Source organism: Chionomys nivalis, chromosome 11 (genome assembly GCF_950005125.1).
Source record: "Chionomys nivalis chromosome 11, mChiNiv1.1, whole genome shotgun sequence".
Classification (NCBI taxonomy): Eukaryota; Metazoa; Chordata; class Mammalia; order Rodentia; family Cricetidae; genus Chionomys; species Chionomys nivalis.
In genome coordinates this window covers 32,249,643-32,266,676 of record NC_080096.1, presented here as the reverse complement: position 1 = coordinate 32,266,676, position 17,034 = coordinate 32,249,643, and the positions used below count along the sequence as shown (strand labels likewise).

The 17,034-nt window shown below is 47.4% G+C and overlaps 1 protein-coding gene across 3 annotated transcripts in view; it reads right to left on the bottom strand.

Annotated features, from left to right (window-relative positions):
• Positions 1 to 17,034, bottom strand: part of St3gal3 (ST3 beta-galactoside alpha-2,3-sialyltransferase 3) — a 220,504-nt gene that overhangs the window by 194,054 nt on the left and 9,416 nt on the right. For 2 of the 3 annotated variants that reach the window (XM_057784235.1, XM_057784238.1), the window contains exon 2: positions 337 to 481. In XM_057784235.1, coding sequence (XP_057640218.1) covers positions 337 to 469 — 133 coding nt within the window. In that variant the 5' untranslated portion in view covers positions 470 to 481. Of the gene's footprint in view, positions 1 to 336; positions 482 to 6,482; positions 6,502 to 17,034 lie in introns of those variants that run through there. The other variant, XM_057784236.1, reaches the window with a different exon arrangement.

Here is a 17,034-nt window from a genome sequence, read left to right as displayed (position 1 = left end):
GACAGAAAAATAACCCAGCTTAAATACAAAACCCCAAGGCAGTAACCGAAAAGTAAGGGTGGGGTGCATTTGACTAATTAAAAAAAGACAAGAACCTTCAGGAACTTGAAATCCGGGTACAGTCTGAGGTTTGAACCCAAGAAGAGCACATTCTCACCGAGCACATGAAGGAAACTGAGACACGCCACAGCATGCAGATTGAAGAGGGGGGCAAGCATCAAAGCTCTCAGCCTGCAGCGACTGGAGGGTGGGAGGTGTCTACGCCTACTCCCCACAGGCAGGGCAGCTACGCGCATAAGCTACAGGCTCGGCGGGAACCACAGTGACCATACTTACTGGAGTCTTCCCATTGGAGCAGGTGCAGCTTCCAAGCAGAATAATACAAAAATCCCAGGACCAGGAAGAGGCAGAGGGCTAGCAGCAGATTGCGCACAAATACCAAGAGTCCCATCTTCACATGATTTACCATGTCCTACATGACCTAAGAGCAAAAATAAAAAAGCCATTAAGATATGAAGCTATTATCACCCTTACGCGTGAAGAAACTTCAGAGACGGTTTCCACGTGAAGCGCAACCAGTGACTCATGGCAAGGCACCTGTCTGAAGGAGCCCTTTCTGGATGGCTCAGCACCAAGTCCTCCATGACCTCGCTCACACCAACAGCCAATCAAATCATTTTTGTAAAAGTGTACTTTTTTTGGTTTCTCGTTTTTGTTGGTTTTTTGAGACATGTGTAACAACCATGGCTGTCCTGGAACTCTCTTTATAGACCAGGCTGACCTCAAACTCACAGAGATTCACCTGCCTGTGCCTCCCCGGTGCTGATATTAAAGGCGTGCACCACCATGACTGCCTTGTAAAAGTTTATTTTTATTCCATGTGTATTGAGTATTTTGTCAGTGTGTGTGTGTGTACCGTGTGTGTACCATGTGTGTGTTTAGTGCCTGCAGAGGCCACAAGAGGACATCAGATTCCCTGAAAATGGAGGTACAGATGGTTGTAAGCTGCCATGTGGATACTGGGAACTGAACCTGGGTCCTCTGAAATAGCGGCAAGTGTTCTTAACGACCAAGCCAACACTCTAGCCTCTTAATTCTTAAAGAAAGATTTTTAAAAGCTGTATGTCTATCTGTGGGTGTACCGACATGCCTGGATGTACACCACGTGCATTCAGGCACCAGGGAGCCCTGAGACTGGAATTACAGGCAGGTGTGAGAAGCCCAATGCGGAGGGAGTGCTGAAAACCCAACCCGAATTCTCTAGAAAAACAATACATGTTCTTAACCCCTGAGCCTTCTCTCTAGCCCTCTGTAAATTATGCGTATCCTCCTGCGTGTGGTGGGGCATGTTCAATTATGAGTGCAGGTGCCTCAGGAGTCCAGAAGAGGACCTCAGCTCCCCCAGAGCTGAGTTACAGGTGGTTGTGAGCCACTCGAGGGGGGTACTAGGAACTATGTTCCCCCAAATCAGTTTATACTCTGCATCCGTTTTGCACACAGCACCATTGCTTGGTTCTCTTTTGTATCGTTCAAAACAAGGCTCTCTCTACACAGCCTAGGCTGACCTAGAACTTGGCTAGTGTAGCCCAGATTGGCCCCAAGGCTATGATCTTTCTGTCTCAGCCTCTGAGTGCTGGCTGAGACTTCCAGTGTGTGCCACCATGCCCAGCTCATAACCATTTCTAACGTAAAATCTGAAAATGTTGCTGCCATGCTCAGACTCCTTTGAATTTATTTTCTTCTGCTGCTAAATCAAGGTAGGGGCAGACTAAACCGTTTATAGTAAAATACATTCATTATCTCAGAGTCCTGAAGGCCAACACCCTATTACTGAGTAGCTCAGCCAGGTCCTTAGTGTACAGTCACGTGAGAGCGAGCCAGTGTGTCAGGGGCTGCACACTTCCCAGAAGGCCCAGAAAAGAACCCCAGTCTGTGCTCACTCCAGCTGCTACCCGAATTTCACCCCTGCAGCTGGCTCCCTTGTCGGAAGGAGCAGTCATTGCTTCTGTAGTCTTTCTCTAACTTTCTCCATGGCCCCATAAGCTGTGGAGGCTAAGCCTCTCTCACTCTCCGATTTGCCCTTCTTTAGAGCCCGCTTCTGCTTTCAGCTGGAGAAATCCTTCACTTTCCAGGACTCCTGTGATTATACTGGGCCCATCTACTTAATCCAGGCTAATTGTCCTCTTTAAATGGCCATGATCTTCATTTTATCTAGAAAGAGCCTTTGCCAAGTCAGGTGACATATTCACAGGCTCTAACATTCAGGGTGCTGGCAGCTTCGGGGACCACTCAGCCTCAAGGATCTCTCGTTCTGTTCTAAATTCTTCGGAAGTCTGCTCTATAGCGTAGGTCCCTGCCACTTTTCAGGCTGCCCCTGATTCTCCAAGCCTCTGAGCCTCAGTGCCCGGTGCATTAGCCATTCTCTGAATGCCACTTCATTTCCCTTCCCAAGGCCTGCCTTTCTGGAACCCATTTTCCACCCCCTTTGCTGTATAGTAGACCCTTTGATACAAACTAGATTGTAACCACCGTCAAAGAAGACTTCCCTGGGCCAGATCCCACACCCCTGTCTCAATCACTTAACCCAGTTACCAAATAACATGAAAAAGACACTGTGTAAACATTAGTAACGGGATATGGCTCAGAGGATAAGGTGCCTGCGGCTGAGCTTAATGGCCCGAGTTCATTCCATGCAACCCCCACGGTAGGACAGAGCTGTTCTCTGACCTCCATGTGTGCTATGGCATGCCCGTCCAAGCCCAACATACACAGTATAGAAATCAGCACAGGAATGGCTGGGTGATGGTGGTGCACACCTTTAATTCAAGCACTCAGGAGGCAGAGGCAGACGGATCTCTGAGTTCAAGGCCAGCCTGGTCTACAAAGCGAGTTCCAGGACAGCCAGGGTTGCACAAAGAAACCCTGTCTTGAAAAAACAAACGAACGAACAAAAAGAAATAAGTGTAATAAAAATTTAAGTATAATAATGAAGAGATAAAAAGTTAATTTGTGGATGATGGAATGGCCCACTTATGAGAGCTTTTTCCCTCATGACTGAGGAAGACACCAAAATAAATGGGAAATCCAATAAGGTAGGTGATTATAAGATTAATTTACAAAAAAGTTAAGACTGTCTTTAAAAACATGCCAAAAATATACAATTGGAAAATGTAAGATAAGGGGCTGGAGAGATGCTCAGTGGGTAAGAGCACTGCCTGCTCTTCCAAAGGACCCAGGTTCAGTTTCCAGAACCCACATGGCATCTTACAATTGTCTGATACCTTCACAACAAAGCACATAAAATAAAGCAAAATAAAGCTAAATAAATTGTTTTTAAAAAGAAAGGAAGGAAGGAAGGAAGGAAGGAAGGAAGGAAGGAAGAAAGAAAGAAAGAAAGAAAGAAAGAAAGAAAGAAAGAAAGAAAGAAAGAAAGAAAGAAACTGAAGTTGTACAGGGAGTGGCCAAACTTTACTTTGTCTATATCTTCTCAATACGACAGCAGAGGAGAGGACCTTGCAACATTTAATGCGACAGTGGACACCAGCAGAGTTTTCTGATCAAGCTGTGCTCTGCCAGCCTGGGGACAGCATCAGATCCCATGGGTGGAGAGCACGGGCTCACAGACCCATGCCAGGTGCCAATCACAAGTCCCAGCTGGGTTTCCCAGTACTTCTGACCCAGGGGCTACAAACCAGAGTTCTCCAGACTGCCTGCCTAGGTTCCATTCATTTGTTGGGCTAGCTCACAAATCCCAAAGAAACACTTGTATTTAGTAGTTGAATGCAAGACATTACAAAGGATAAAGAAAAAGAGACATGTTAGGTCACATAAAGGAAAAGGGACAGAAGGCTTCCATGGCCTCTGCAGCTGGCACCCCAGGAATCTTGACCTGTTTAGCTGCAACCTTTCGTGTTTTGTGGAGACTCTGGTACATGGACCAAAATTTACACCATGGCCATTGGTATCCAACTTCAAATCCCTGAAAAGCGTGGGGACTGGGACTAAAGGTCCCAACCCTTTACTGCAACCTCAGTCTCATCAGAAAAAGCATAGTTTGGATGAGAACAGCGCCCCCCATAGGCTACTATGTTTGAATATGTGGTCCACAGTTGGTGGAATTATTAGGGAAGGATTAGGAGGTGTGGCCTTGAGAGAGGCAATGTATCACTGGGGGTGGGCTTTAAGGTTTCAAAAGATCCAAGTCATTCCCAGTGTCCCTCTCTCTGCCTCGGGGTTGGGTCTCCTTTACTGCTCCAGAGTCATGCCTGCCTGCCTGCCCGATGCCATGATTCCTGCTGTGGTCATGGACTAAGCCTCTGAAACCGTAAGCCTAAAACTAAATGCTTTCTTTTACAGGTTGTCTTGGTCATGTTTTTTTTTTTCATAGCAGCAGAAAAGGAACTAAGAGAACCAGTCTCCAGGCTACAGCCTGTATACAGCAGCTGCCACAGGCACACATCAAGAGATCACTTCAGATATTCTAAAGATTTTAGGAGTTATACTGCCAGGAGACAGAGGTGAAGATCAAATGTACATGTTACAGTATCTCCACTAAAAATTTACCTTCTCTTATATAAAAATAATTCAAGTTTTAATTGCTTTAATTATTAACAGACATGGGGCAAGACAAACATAGTGGGACCACAAGTAGATTCTAGACATGAGCCCCTTCAGACAAACGTACAGATATATAGGCATGAGTTTATCGCTATACCCATAAGTACATTTATCCAATGCTAACACATCCATATAAAGACCCAAGAGGCACCATAGTTGCTATGCTAGCTGCTCCTAGGGAACAGGAAGGGGTGTGACACATGGGTCCTTGGGAGGCCTCTGCTTTCATTGATACACTTTAGAATTGTATTTGTTATGAGTCACAGTATTGTCTCCATAACTGAAATTATAATGTTTCTACTCAGCTCTGCTACAAACAGAAAGGAGTCCTGTACAGGGGACCAGTGTGTTGGCTCAGCGGGGGGGGGGGGCTGCAGGCTGCCAAGCCTGGCGACCTGAGTTCAAGTCCAAAGAGTCATACCTATGGTAAAAGGAAAGAACCAGACTTTTGCAAGGTGTCCTCTGACCTCCACGTGTGTGCCGTGGCATATACACACATAGAGATTACTTAAAAGCAGCCCTGTGCAGGAATGCCCATCAGCCACACAGATTCTAAAGATAAAATTAATACCGGTTCAAATGCCCTATTAGCAAGGAAACCACAAATCTCGGGTTCTTTGCGGCACGTCTGCTGGGCCTTGACAGGAAGCACACTGAACAGGCAGAAGGGATCCCGGAGGAGGTGTGATGACAGGGTGCCGTAAGCTGTGTGGGCAGGGTTTAAAAGAGCCGCTGGGAGACTAGCGAGGGCAGGGGAGAAGACAAAAAGGTGTCCCGGCAGCTGCGAGAGCTGGCAGAAGACAGGCACTCGACGGAAGCAGTGGGGTGTCGGGCACGGCGCTCACAGGGAGTGGCCAGCAGCAGTGGAGTGACAAGAATGTTCTAACCTCTCGCTCACCCTTGGATTTGCTGTTCTGCCAGTTTTGTCAACTCCCAAATGGAAGCCGGAGGGCAAGGAAGTGAGGTGGTGCCGTTCACCAAGGCCAGCCACTGCACACGGAGAAAGGGTGAACAGTGGACCCTCGAGGGCAGGGAGTAAGTGCAGAACAGGATGCACTGGCCAGAGAGGAGGAAGCAAAGGATGCGGAACAACACGGACCGGTGCCTAGAGCACACTGCTGCATGGAAATGACCTACAGAGAGACACGTGTGCATATGTACTGCTTGATCCTGGCAACAACAAACTGGGGTGCCCACAATTTAAAAGTTAAGTGGATCTGAGGCTGGAGAGATGGCTCATGGTTAAGAGCACTTGCTGTTCTTACAGAGGACCTGAGTTTGACTCCTAGAACCTACATGGCAGCTAAGAACTGCCTGTAACTCCAGTTCTCAGGGGAGCCAACCTTCTCTTCTGGTCTCCAAGGGTTCTTGTATACACATGGTGCATATAAACTCACGTAGGATACACACACACATAAATAAATCTTTAGAAATTAGATGTGGAGGGGTATACTTCACCGTCTACTTATTCACATATTCACCTTCAGTCTTATAAAAACCAACATGCGAAGTTTTCAAAGTGAAACAGACACCAGAGACTTCTTCGATCTTGTTCTTTGTGGGCCTCCCCTGAAGCCATCTTGTTTTTTGAGACACGGTCTCTCACTGAACCTAGAGCTCACGGATCAGCTAGGCTGGCTGGCCTGCGGGTCCCAGAGCTGGGATTAAAACCACAAGGCCCAACACCCAGCATCTCATGTGGGTGATGGAGGTCAAGTTCAGGTCCTCAGGCTTACACAGCAGCCCCTTACCAGCTGAGCCACCTCCCGGGCCCCAGAGACTTGGACTTCTAGTAGCACAATGGGCTCTGTATCTTAACTGAGACCTAAAGAGTGAAAAACGTCAGGAATAATGGATCCGCTTACCAAGTGCACGTGATTTGAGAGGGCAGAAGCGATGGCACCGGCGTCGCTCAGTGCAGCCAGGCGGTGACCACAGCCTTAGGCTCAGACAGACACAGTACAGGCCACGAGTCCATCTAACAGATTCACCCATCTACCTAAGAAAGAGTTCATGAGCAGCATTGCTACATACGCAGCAAGGAACAGGGAGGCCCCAGGCTCCACTCCCAGGACTGCAGAAACAGACAGAAACCCATATATAGACGCTGTGCATCCTCACCGCCATAGGCCCTTTCAGGGGCTGAGCTGGGCAGGACATGTGAGCACACACACGAATGTGCACGCGTGCTCTCTGCACCTGCACTGGCTTTTACACACTGAGAACAATCAGTTCTCCCTGATACTCCCAATCCTAATACAAACCAAGTGATTAACCCCTGCTTTTCCCTTTCCAGCTTTCGGTCATTCAGAAATTCTCCCGCCACTGACTTCAACACAGTCACTTTCTGTTGCCCCCTTGACCCCACTGTGGACTTCTGCCTCTCCCTGCCCTTTGACCTTGCTCAGCCCCTAAAGCATGTGATTCATCTAATGAAAATATCCAGAAAAGAAGGGAGGAAAAGAACTCATCTGTCTTAGGCATTCTCATTCTGCAGAAAACCCCAAGGGGCTGGCTTATTTTAATGTCATTACGCTGACTATCTCGACTGCTGACTAAGTCGTCTGGTTCACAGATTCCTCTGACTTTCCCCCCAAAGGCCTCGTCCACAGGTTCACTACCACAGGTGATGTAGAACAACGCCATTACCATCTTCACAAGAGCAGCTGTGACCTTCAAGCTCGGGCTGATCTGAGTGACATTTCTTCACAGAAGTGGGTAGGGAGGATCACTGTGCCCTCGCCTGAGAGTCCAGCCTCTCCCTCTGACGAGGCCCTCTCAGCCGTGTGAGTCTACACACACTGCAGGCAGTAATGAGGTATGGAGGAAGCGGAAGGGTTACTGAAGCAGGAGACTCAATCTATGCAGCCACAGAGAGGTAGCTATTCCATGCTTGGGGGGAGACGTTTTGGTGGTGTGGCTGTTTCTGGGTTACCCATACTCCCAGAAGTAATCTCTCACTCATGCTCTGTAAGTAAGCCTATCAAACTCATTGGTTCACCAAGCTGGGTCTGTTGTCAGTGTCTTACCAGGGATGAGCAGATACTTGCTCACCTCTGGAAACGTACACAGGAGTGCCTCAGAAACCCTGGAAACAATGCTCGACACTCCCAACACACAGCTAATCACAGGCCAATCAAGCTTTAGGAATTTTACCTTCTGGTCACACCTGGAGCCCTCCACCCATCCTATCGGCTAGACTGTTATAACATGCTGCCCCCGGCCTCCCATAATCTCTGGTTCTATAAAGGCCTCATAGAAACCGATGGCCTCTGTCCGCCCCCTTCCAACTCCCGTGCTCAGTAGCCAATGTAATATGATTGACTCTAGGAACAGACTTCTCACCACCCTTGGGTTATTTCCCAAGCACTAAGTCATGCTCACCTACCTCCCATGACACCTCCATCTCCCCACACACCCTCCACAAGCCTTCTGTCCCCACCAGCAAACTTCTGTCAGTGTTCAGAGCTCACCATTCCCGCCCAAGGTCAAGCTGAAGCCTTCATTGCCCACTTGTTCTGAGACAGGGCCCCACTTTATATCCTGGGCTGCTATCTGGTGTAGCATCTTTTTTTAAAGATTTATTTTTATCTATACATGTGTGTGTAAGAATGCCACATGTGTGGGACAGTGCCAGCCAGAAGAGGACACCAAATTCCTTAGAGCAGTTTAGAGGCGGCTGAGGACCCCCTGATGTGGATGCTAGGAACCAAGCTCCAGCCATGGCAGAAACCATTGGATCATACCCCTTCCTCCAGCCAACTCCTGCTTGCCCTTCATTCTCAACTTAAAGCTGAATTCACTGCACAAGGAAACACTACCTGCCTCAGGCCTTAGGGAAGGCTCTCTGTCGGATGCTCCCACAGCACCTGTGCAGCCCTCCCCTTTCCTATTATATTGGTAAATATAATAACCTGGCTCACGCAGGCAGGGAAAATTGCTGTTATGTTTACCATTGTGCCCTGGTACGTGTTCAAACACTTATCTGTTGACTACCTGATGACTCAATAGGTTACAGCATGCTTTAAAAGGGCTGTTCACGCCACAGAAAACTATATGGCCTTAATCGGCCATAGGAAGAAGTTTACACAGATCCGACTCTAGAAGAAACTGCACCCAAACCGTTTCTAAAACAACCTACAGCTGATGACTTTCTGAACTAAACCAGCAACAACTGAAATGGAGGTGTCAGTACTGCTGAGCCACAGACTCAGCCACAGGACAGGGCGCTACCATGCATAGCTAGCACTTCCAGGACATCTTCCTGCAAAGACATCAGAAGCAAACCAGGTCTTCATTTATCAGTCGTCCTTGTTGTTCCTTCTTCGTAGTTTCTCGAGACTGGGTTTCTTTGTGTAACCTGAAACTCATTCACGTAGGCCAGGCTGGCCTCGAACTCATGGAGATTGGCCTGCCTCTGCCTCCTGAGAACTGGGATTAAAGGTGTGTGCCACCACTACCTGGTCCAAGCTATTCAGAATTCCTACTTGGCTGAGCAGATTTAAACAGTTAGTATATACAAAATCTATGACATTATTCTACTCAGAACAGATGTGTTCTTTTTCATCTCAACTAATAAAATAATTAAGAGTGCTGATATTCACGTATTACTTACTATGGATCAGCCACAACTCTAAGAGTTTTATTTATTAATTCTGTCTCTCGAGTCTATGAAGTTATCATTTACAGCTCATAGTGAAGAAACCCAAGCACAAAGCAGTCCGAGGTCACGGTCCAGTATACAGCAGAGCCAGACTCAAATTCAGATGATCTGGCTCCATTCATCCTGTACCACCTCTCTAAAAAGAGGCTGGGGAGCACATCACCAGCAGAACATGAGGCTCCGGGTTCAGATCCCCAACACCAAAGAGACAAACACAGAGAAACAGGGACATACCCAGAAAAACTGCATTAGAACAGTAAGAGCCAGGGGGTGGCGCATGCCTCTAATCTCAGTGCTCAGGCAGCAGGGCCGAAGGACAGCCTAAAAAGCAAGGTCCAAGCCAGCCAGGGCTACATAGTGAGACTCAAACAAATAGAGAAACAATAACAGCAAAGAACTGGTACATACAGGAGCTACATAAACAGACTGCAACAAATGCAGAAAGAACAGGGAAAGTCAAGAAAATCAAGGAACATATGGGAGATATATATATATATATATATCAGGGAACCAGCAAAGGTCATTAACAAGATCAGCCTGGAGATGTAACAAGAGCTCAAGGTGCAGCTCCAGGACAGAGGGGCTCCCACGCATGCAACTCCAGGACAGAGGGGTTCCCACGCATGCAACTCCAGGACAGAGGGGCTCCCACGCATGCAACTCCAGGACAGAGGGGCTCCCACGCATGCAACTCCAGGACAGAGGGGTTCCCAGGCATGCGTGCGGCTCCAGGACAGAGGGGTTCCCAGGCATGCGTGCGGCTCCAGGACAGAGGGGTTCCCAGGCATGCGTGCAGCTCCAAGACAGAGGTGCTCCCCCGCACGCGTGCAACTCCAGGACATTGGGGTTCCCACGCATGCTTGCAGCTCCAGGACAGAGGGGCTGCCAGGCATGTGTGCAGCTCCAGGACAGAGGGGTTCCCAGGAATGTGTGCAGCTCCAGGACAGAGGGGTTCCCAGGCATGTGTGCAGCTCCAGGACAGAGGGGTTCCCAGGCATGCGTGCAGCTCCAGGACAGAGGGGTTCCCAGGCATGCGTGCAGCTCCAGGACAGAGGGGTTCCTAGGCATGCGTGCAGCTCCAGGACAGAGGGGCTTCCATGCATGTGTGCAATGCTGAGTTCCATCCCCAGCAAAAGGTCAGTTCCACCCAAGAGAGGGCTACAGCAAACAAACACCAGGGGCAGAAGCCAAAGAAAGAGCACCTAGGGAAAGAAAACTACATGTGATTAGCTTTATGCTGTTATGACCAAACCCCCAAGGAAAGCGAAGCGAGAGAAGGTTTAGTGCTGCTCACAGTTTCAGAGGCATCAGTCCACGGCCACTGGACTGCCCAACTCCGGGCTCGCAGTGGGGCAGGATGGCGTGGCACAGGAGAGTGGAGCGGAGCAGAGGTGATTCACTCTGTGGCTGCACAGCGGGAAGACAGCGGTAACAGGAGCCACACTTCCTCCATCTAGGCCACACCTTTCTCAGTTCCACATCACAATAGACTACTCAGATCCTGAGTCCAACAATGGATAAGGTCAAATACGGAGTGCCATCTGTGGGGTGTGTGACGCCTAATCCTGGCTGGAACACACCTTCAAGTTGCTTTACTAAATCACTAGGCCTTTCTCAGTCCAATCAAGGTGGCAATTGAGATTAACTATCATAGGTGGTAAAACCAAAGGACTGGGGGCAATACCATAAAAGATAAGGAGAAATACATGAAAGAAAACGTGATCCCTCCTGAAAATACACTAAGGATCATAAAGGCTGTGATTGATTTAGGGGGGAAAAAGAAAGAATAAGATAAGATGAGAAAAAATAGAGGCTTTAAAGGATTTCCTGAAAAAATCAAAACCAGCATTAGTCTAGAAGAGCAATGCTGTCTGCCCAAGCAACAACCACACAAACGGGACAGAGAAAGATGAGAAAGTGGATAGTTACGAAGTCGCTGGGGGACCGGGCTCCTCTGGACTGCAAAGGCAGCCGGAACAGGCTGGAGATGAGCAAAGAAATCCTTCACGTGTATCAGTGTTTTGTCTGCATATATGTCTGTGCACCGTGTGCATGCCCAGTGCCCGTGGAGGTCAGAAGTGGGTACTGGATCCTCTGGGACCAGAGTTACAGAAGGTTGTGAGCCACCATATGTGTGTGTACCAGGAATCAAACCCAGGTTCCCTGGAGCAGCAGCCAGTGCTCTTAACTCCTGAGTGATCTTTTCAGGCCCCGCCATTCTATCCCACCCCACCTCCACCTTAACAAAGGGAATTTAAACACCAGGGTACACTGAGGACCAGTTACCCGCTGTGATGGTTACAAATTTATTGCCTGATAGTTCCTAAACAGGGTCCATTTTTTACATTTTTCTGTACTAATTATTCTTTAATAATAATAAAAAAAAAACCTCTGTGTGTGTGCATGTGCAGGTGTGTGTGTATGCATGTGTGTGTGCAGGTGTGTGTGCAGGTGTGTGTGTGTGCAGGTATGTATGGACACAAGACAGAGAACAAATGCAGCACTAGAGGACAACCCAAGTGAGTCAGCTCTCTTCCTCCACCCTAGGGACCGAACTCCGGGCATCGGGCTTGTCTTCAAGGCCCTTACCTGCTGAGCTATCTAGCTGGCCTCACTCTTTACTTTCTAAAAACGCCCTCACTTGAGATAATTCTTGGTGTATCATGTTCTTTACCCATTCAGGGAGAGTAATCCGGGGGCTGGAGAGGTGCTCAGCAGTCAGGAGCGCTGGTTGCACAATCAGAACGTCAGTGTCAACCCCCACATAACAAGCCAGGCATTCCCCAAATGCCTCTAACTCCAGTTCTTGGAGGATGGGCATGTCAGTGCCCATCTTTAATCTTGTTACTCAGGAGGTGGAGGGAGGGAGGTCTCTTAAGTTTGAGGCCAGCCTGATCTACATAGGAAATTCCAGGACAGTTAGAGCTACATAGCGAGACCCTGTCTCAAAAATAATACCAAAAGAACTCCAGTTCCTTGGGATCTAAGGCCCTCTTCTGGTCTCCACAGGCATGCATGGATGTGGTATACATATGCGCACACACACACACACACACACACAATGGGGGCTGGAAAGATGGCTCAGAGGTTAAAAGGACCCAAATTCTGTTCCCAGAGCCCATGGCAAGCATTTACAACCTCCTGTAACTCCAGTTCCAGGAGATAGGACGCCTCTGGACTCCATAGGTATCTGCATATGCATAAATGGAAACACACACATACATATAAGTTTTTTTTTTAAAAAAAAAAAAACTGAGATTTTTAAAAAAGTATGTGATTTCGGTGACTCTTAAAACACTTGCAACGTGCTGGCCTTGGTGGCACAGGGCAGGCAGATCTCTGGGTTTGAGATCAGCCTGGACTATAGAGCAAATTCTAAGACAGTGAGGGCTACATAGAGAAACCCTGTCTTAAACAGCAACAAAGGAATACTCATAAAGCATACAGAGTTGTACAAAAACCACCATGGTCACGTTTAGAATGTACCCATTCGCGTGGAAAAGGTGTCCCTTAGCTGACACCATCCTACAGAATCTATGTTCCAACACTAGCCTACTCTCCATCTCTATGGATGTGCCTGCCTATTCTGGAATCTTATAAAAAGGTAGTCATGCAATGCATAGGTATCTGTGGTTGGCCTCTACTAATCAGCAATGAGTCTGAGGTTCCTGCTTGCTGGGGCGCACACCAACACTCCATTGCTTTTTATTGTCAGAGAACACTTCCTTATACAGAGGGACCATATCTTATTTACCCATCAATCAGTGGGTAGATACTTGAATTCTTTCTTCTTTTGGTATGAATAATTCTGCCATAAACATTCATCCACAAATTTTCATACATCATAGGTTTCTAACTGCTCTTGGAGATATTCTTTGAGGCAACAGTGGGTAAAGATGCCTCACAGTGATGTGTGTGTGGGCCAAACATTAGCTGTGTTTAGCTGAGAAAACAACAGCATTCTGCAAAGTACCCATCCCTTGTTGCTCCCAGCAGCAGGGCAGGGGTTTTTTTTTGTTGTTGTTGTTGTTTTGTTTTTTTCTAGAGTTTCTCTGTTAAAAGCTGCCTGTCCTGGAACTTGCTCTGTAGGCCAGGCTGGCCTCAGAGAGTTCTAATTTCTTGACACCTGCCCCAACACAGTCTTTGACAACAGGCTTTAACACAGGAGCTGGAAGGATGGCCTCAGGTTCAATTTCTAGCATCCACATGGTGGTTCACAGCATCTGAAACTCCAGTTCCTGGAATCTGATGCCCTCTTCTGACCCACAGTGGCAGCAGCCACACATGCCGTGCACATACATACATTATATACATACATGCAGGCAGGCACTCACATGTACTTGGAAAAATAAAAATAAACAAATCTTTTATATAAAAAAAAAGTAGGACACAGGCCGGTGAGATGGCCTACTGGGTAAAAGCATTTAATGAGTAGGCCTGATAACCTGAATTAGATCCCTCGTCCTGCAGTGGAAGAGAACCAATTCTCAAGGGTTGACCTCTGACCTCCACACAGGCATGAGGGCTTATGTCCAAAAGGCATTGACACGCACACTGTACATACACATGCAGCAATAATAAATACAATTTCAATTGCTCATCCTTGCTAGAAGGAGCTTAGGAAAAGCTAAGAGCAGTGGCTCACAGTGGCACACACACACACATGTATATAATTATATAGTAATATATAATAATAATATATATTTCCCCTACTTGTTTGTCTCAGTGTTGTTCAGAGGAAAAAGTTGGAGATATAAGTTTTATTTGAAACTTTGATATCTACGAGAACAAGAAGAATTCTGAGTACAGATGAAGAAAGTATACTTCAGTGTTTGAGAAGCTGGCCCTGTCTATCTGGGCAGCCTGAAAGAGGGGTGGCAGCTGGCGTGGAAAGGAAGGCTGGGAGGTGGCAGGATGCCCAGAAAGCTGGAAACCAAACTGGAACTCAAAAGCAGCTGCTGGTGATACATAAACAAAGGGGCACTGCTGTGCCCCTAAGGAGTGCGGGCCAGCTCACTGGGATGCGGAACATGTCACCCAGCCTGGAAACACAGATGCAAAGAAAAAGCACTTAGAATCAAAGCTGGGTTACTGAAGAAGACACTGGGGCCTTTACAGAAAACGTAATGTTGCGTTTCTTTGCAAAACCCAACTGAAGCAATGTGACATCTTCAGACTTAATGATGGGTTCCATTATTCTACGATGTTTTTCCCTTTATTCATCCAGGTTTCCCTTTTCCGACTACTTGTCTGTTTGTGGGAATACACACATGGGTGCAGGTGCCAGCAGAGGTCAGAAGCCTCAGATAGATCCCCTGGAGCAGTGACGGAGGGTCGTGAGACACCTGATGCAGTGCTGGGACCTGAACCTGGGTCCTCTGGAAGAACGGCCTTAAGAAGTCTGCTCTTACGTGTGCTGAACAGTATCCGGTTAGAATGTGAGACAAGCCGGTAGGTGGTGACACGCACTTTTAATCCCCAGCACTTGGGAACAGAGGCAGAAAGATTTCTGTGAGTTCGAGGCCAGCCTGGTCTACAGAGAGAGCTTGAGGACAGCCTGGTCTACACATAGAAACTCTGTCTCTAAAAAAAAAAAAGAAAAGAAATGGGCTAATTGCTCCTTGCTGCTCTTTCTCAGAGACTGTGTGTTTAGGTCTATGCAGTAGTTCCGTATTGCTTACCTACTCATCTTTAAAAATAAATAAAGAAACATTAATATCCAGTACTCAGGAGGCAGAGGCAGGTGGATCTCTGTGAGTTTAAGTCCAGCCTTGTCTATATAATGAATTCTAGATCCAGCCTCATCTATATAATGAATTCCAGGTCCAGCCTCATCTATATAATAAATTCTAGGTCCAGCCTCATCTATATAATGAATTCCAGGTCCAGCCTCATCTATATAATGAATTCCAGGTCCAGCCTCATCTATATAATGAATTCCAGGTCCAGCCTCATCTATATAATGAATTCCAGGTCCAGCCTCATCTATATAATGAATTCCAGGTCCAGCCTCATCTATATAATGAATTCCAGGTCCAGCCTCATCTATATAATGAATTCCGGGTCAGGCAGGGCTATACAGAGATCCTGTCTTAAAACAAGCACAGACAGAGCGAGGCGAACAAACTCACTGTGTCCAGGGCTGAGAACAGCCCCATTGGACTGTGCTATCTTATCAGAGCAAACAAAGCCATTATTTACCTGCCCAGGGATAACTGCTGCCAACCACAAGATAAGTACGGCTCAGACATTATGGGGTGGTCGTAATTAATGGGTGTTTATGAGGTTCAGGAGCACTTCAGAGAGGTGGTGTCTACGCTAAACAGAGCCCAGGAAGCCGATACCGAAGTCCTGCTGGGGAATGCGAGCTTATCCCACTGGCATGGAGAAACTGCTGTGGGAGTCTGTGCAGAAACATGCAGACCTGTGTCAGAAAGACAGCTCAAACCACAACACGGAGGAGACAGGACAGAACTGTGACAAGACCATCTTCAGGCCACATGCCTTCAAAGGGTGACACGTCTGGGAGTGCTAAGGGACCAGTAGACCAAAAGAAGACGCCGCAACTCTCTCATCTTTCATTGTGCTGCCACTGGTTCCTCGGTGCAGGACGGTGGGGACACGCTCGCTTCCTAGTGGACAGGCTCTTGTCGTTCTAAATGGCACCAATGTGGATGTGGCCACGTTCCTAACAATCAGATTCACAGAGCAGGGCCATCAATCACAATGCACACTGAAAAACAGACCTCATCAGCCATGGTCCTGCCAAGCCCTCACAAGACTTCTGCAGCTTAACCACAGTGCTTTCCTCCCACAGGAATACTGGTTTTCCTAGTTTTCAGATCGTGGTGCCTACCCGATGTGCCAAAAGTACACACATCTGCCAAAGCACCTGTCTCAACAAAGGCTGGAGATTAGCTTCTCAGAGGATGCCAGGCTGAGTACACGGAGAAGATTCGGTTTAATCAGTGTTACCATTCTCCTTACTGTGTTAGCAGAAGTGCATGAAAGCATCCTATAAACTCTCTCATACTTCATGTACACATACTACACACGCCACACACACACACACACACACATATACAAACATAAGCACTTCTCCAAGTGTATTCCAAGGACCTGTGATCCCAGAACTTTTGGGGGACTCTATTCCCATAATCTAAGACACTCCTCCTCATTCGCATTCACTTATGGGACTAAAGGTCTGACAGAGTCGTGGGGCTACACAACATGACATGTGGAATGGCTGCTCTCAGGCTCTCACAGCTACTGGAAACCACGCCTGTGTATTCCTGTGAGCTAGTTTTCTCAGTAGCTAATAACTTTTTAAAAGTGATTTATTGATGTGTGTGTGTGTGAGAGAGAGAGAGACAGACAGACAGACATAGTGAGACAGAGACTGAGAGAGGTGAGGTTGGGGGCAACTCAGTGAGCTATCCCACCAGCCCTCTACTAGCTTTCAATGCATTCAATACACCCAAATGCAGTAAATTAATCAACAAAACCTACAAAGATGAACATTCTATGGGAGTATTTAATATTTTTAACTGTAAAAGAAATTCTAAGCCAGGCGGTGGTGGCGCACGCCTTTAATCCCAGCACTTAGGAGGCAGAGGCAGGCGGATCTCTGTGAGTTCGAGACCAGCCTGGTCTACAAGAGCTAGTTCCAGGACAGGCTCCAAAACCACAGAGAAACCCTGTCTCGGAAAAAAAAAAAAAAAAATTCTAAAGCCAAAATGTCTCAGAAACAGTTA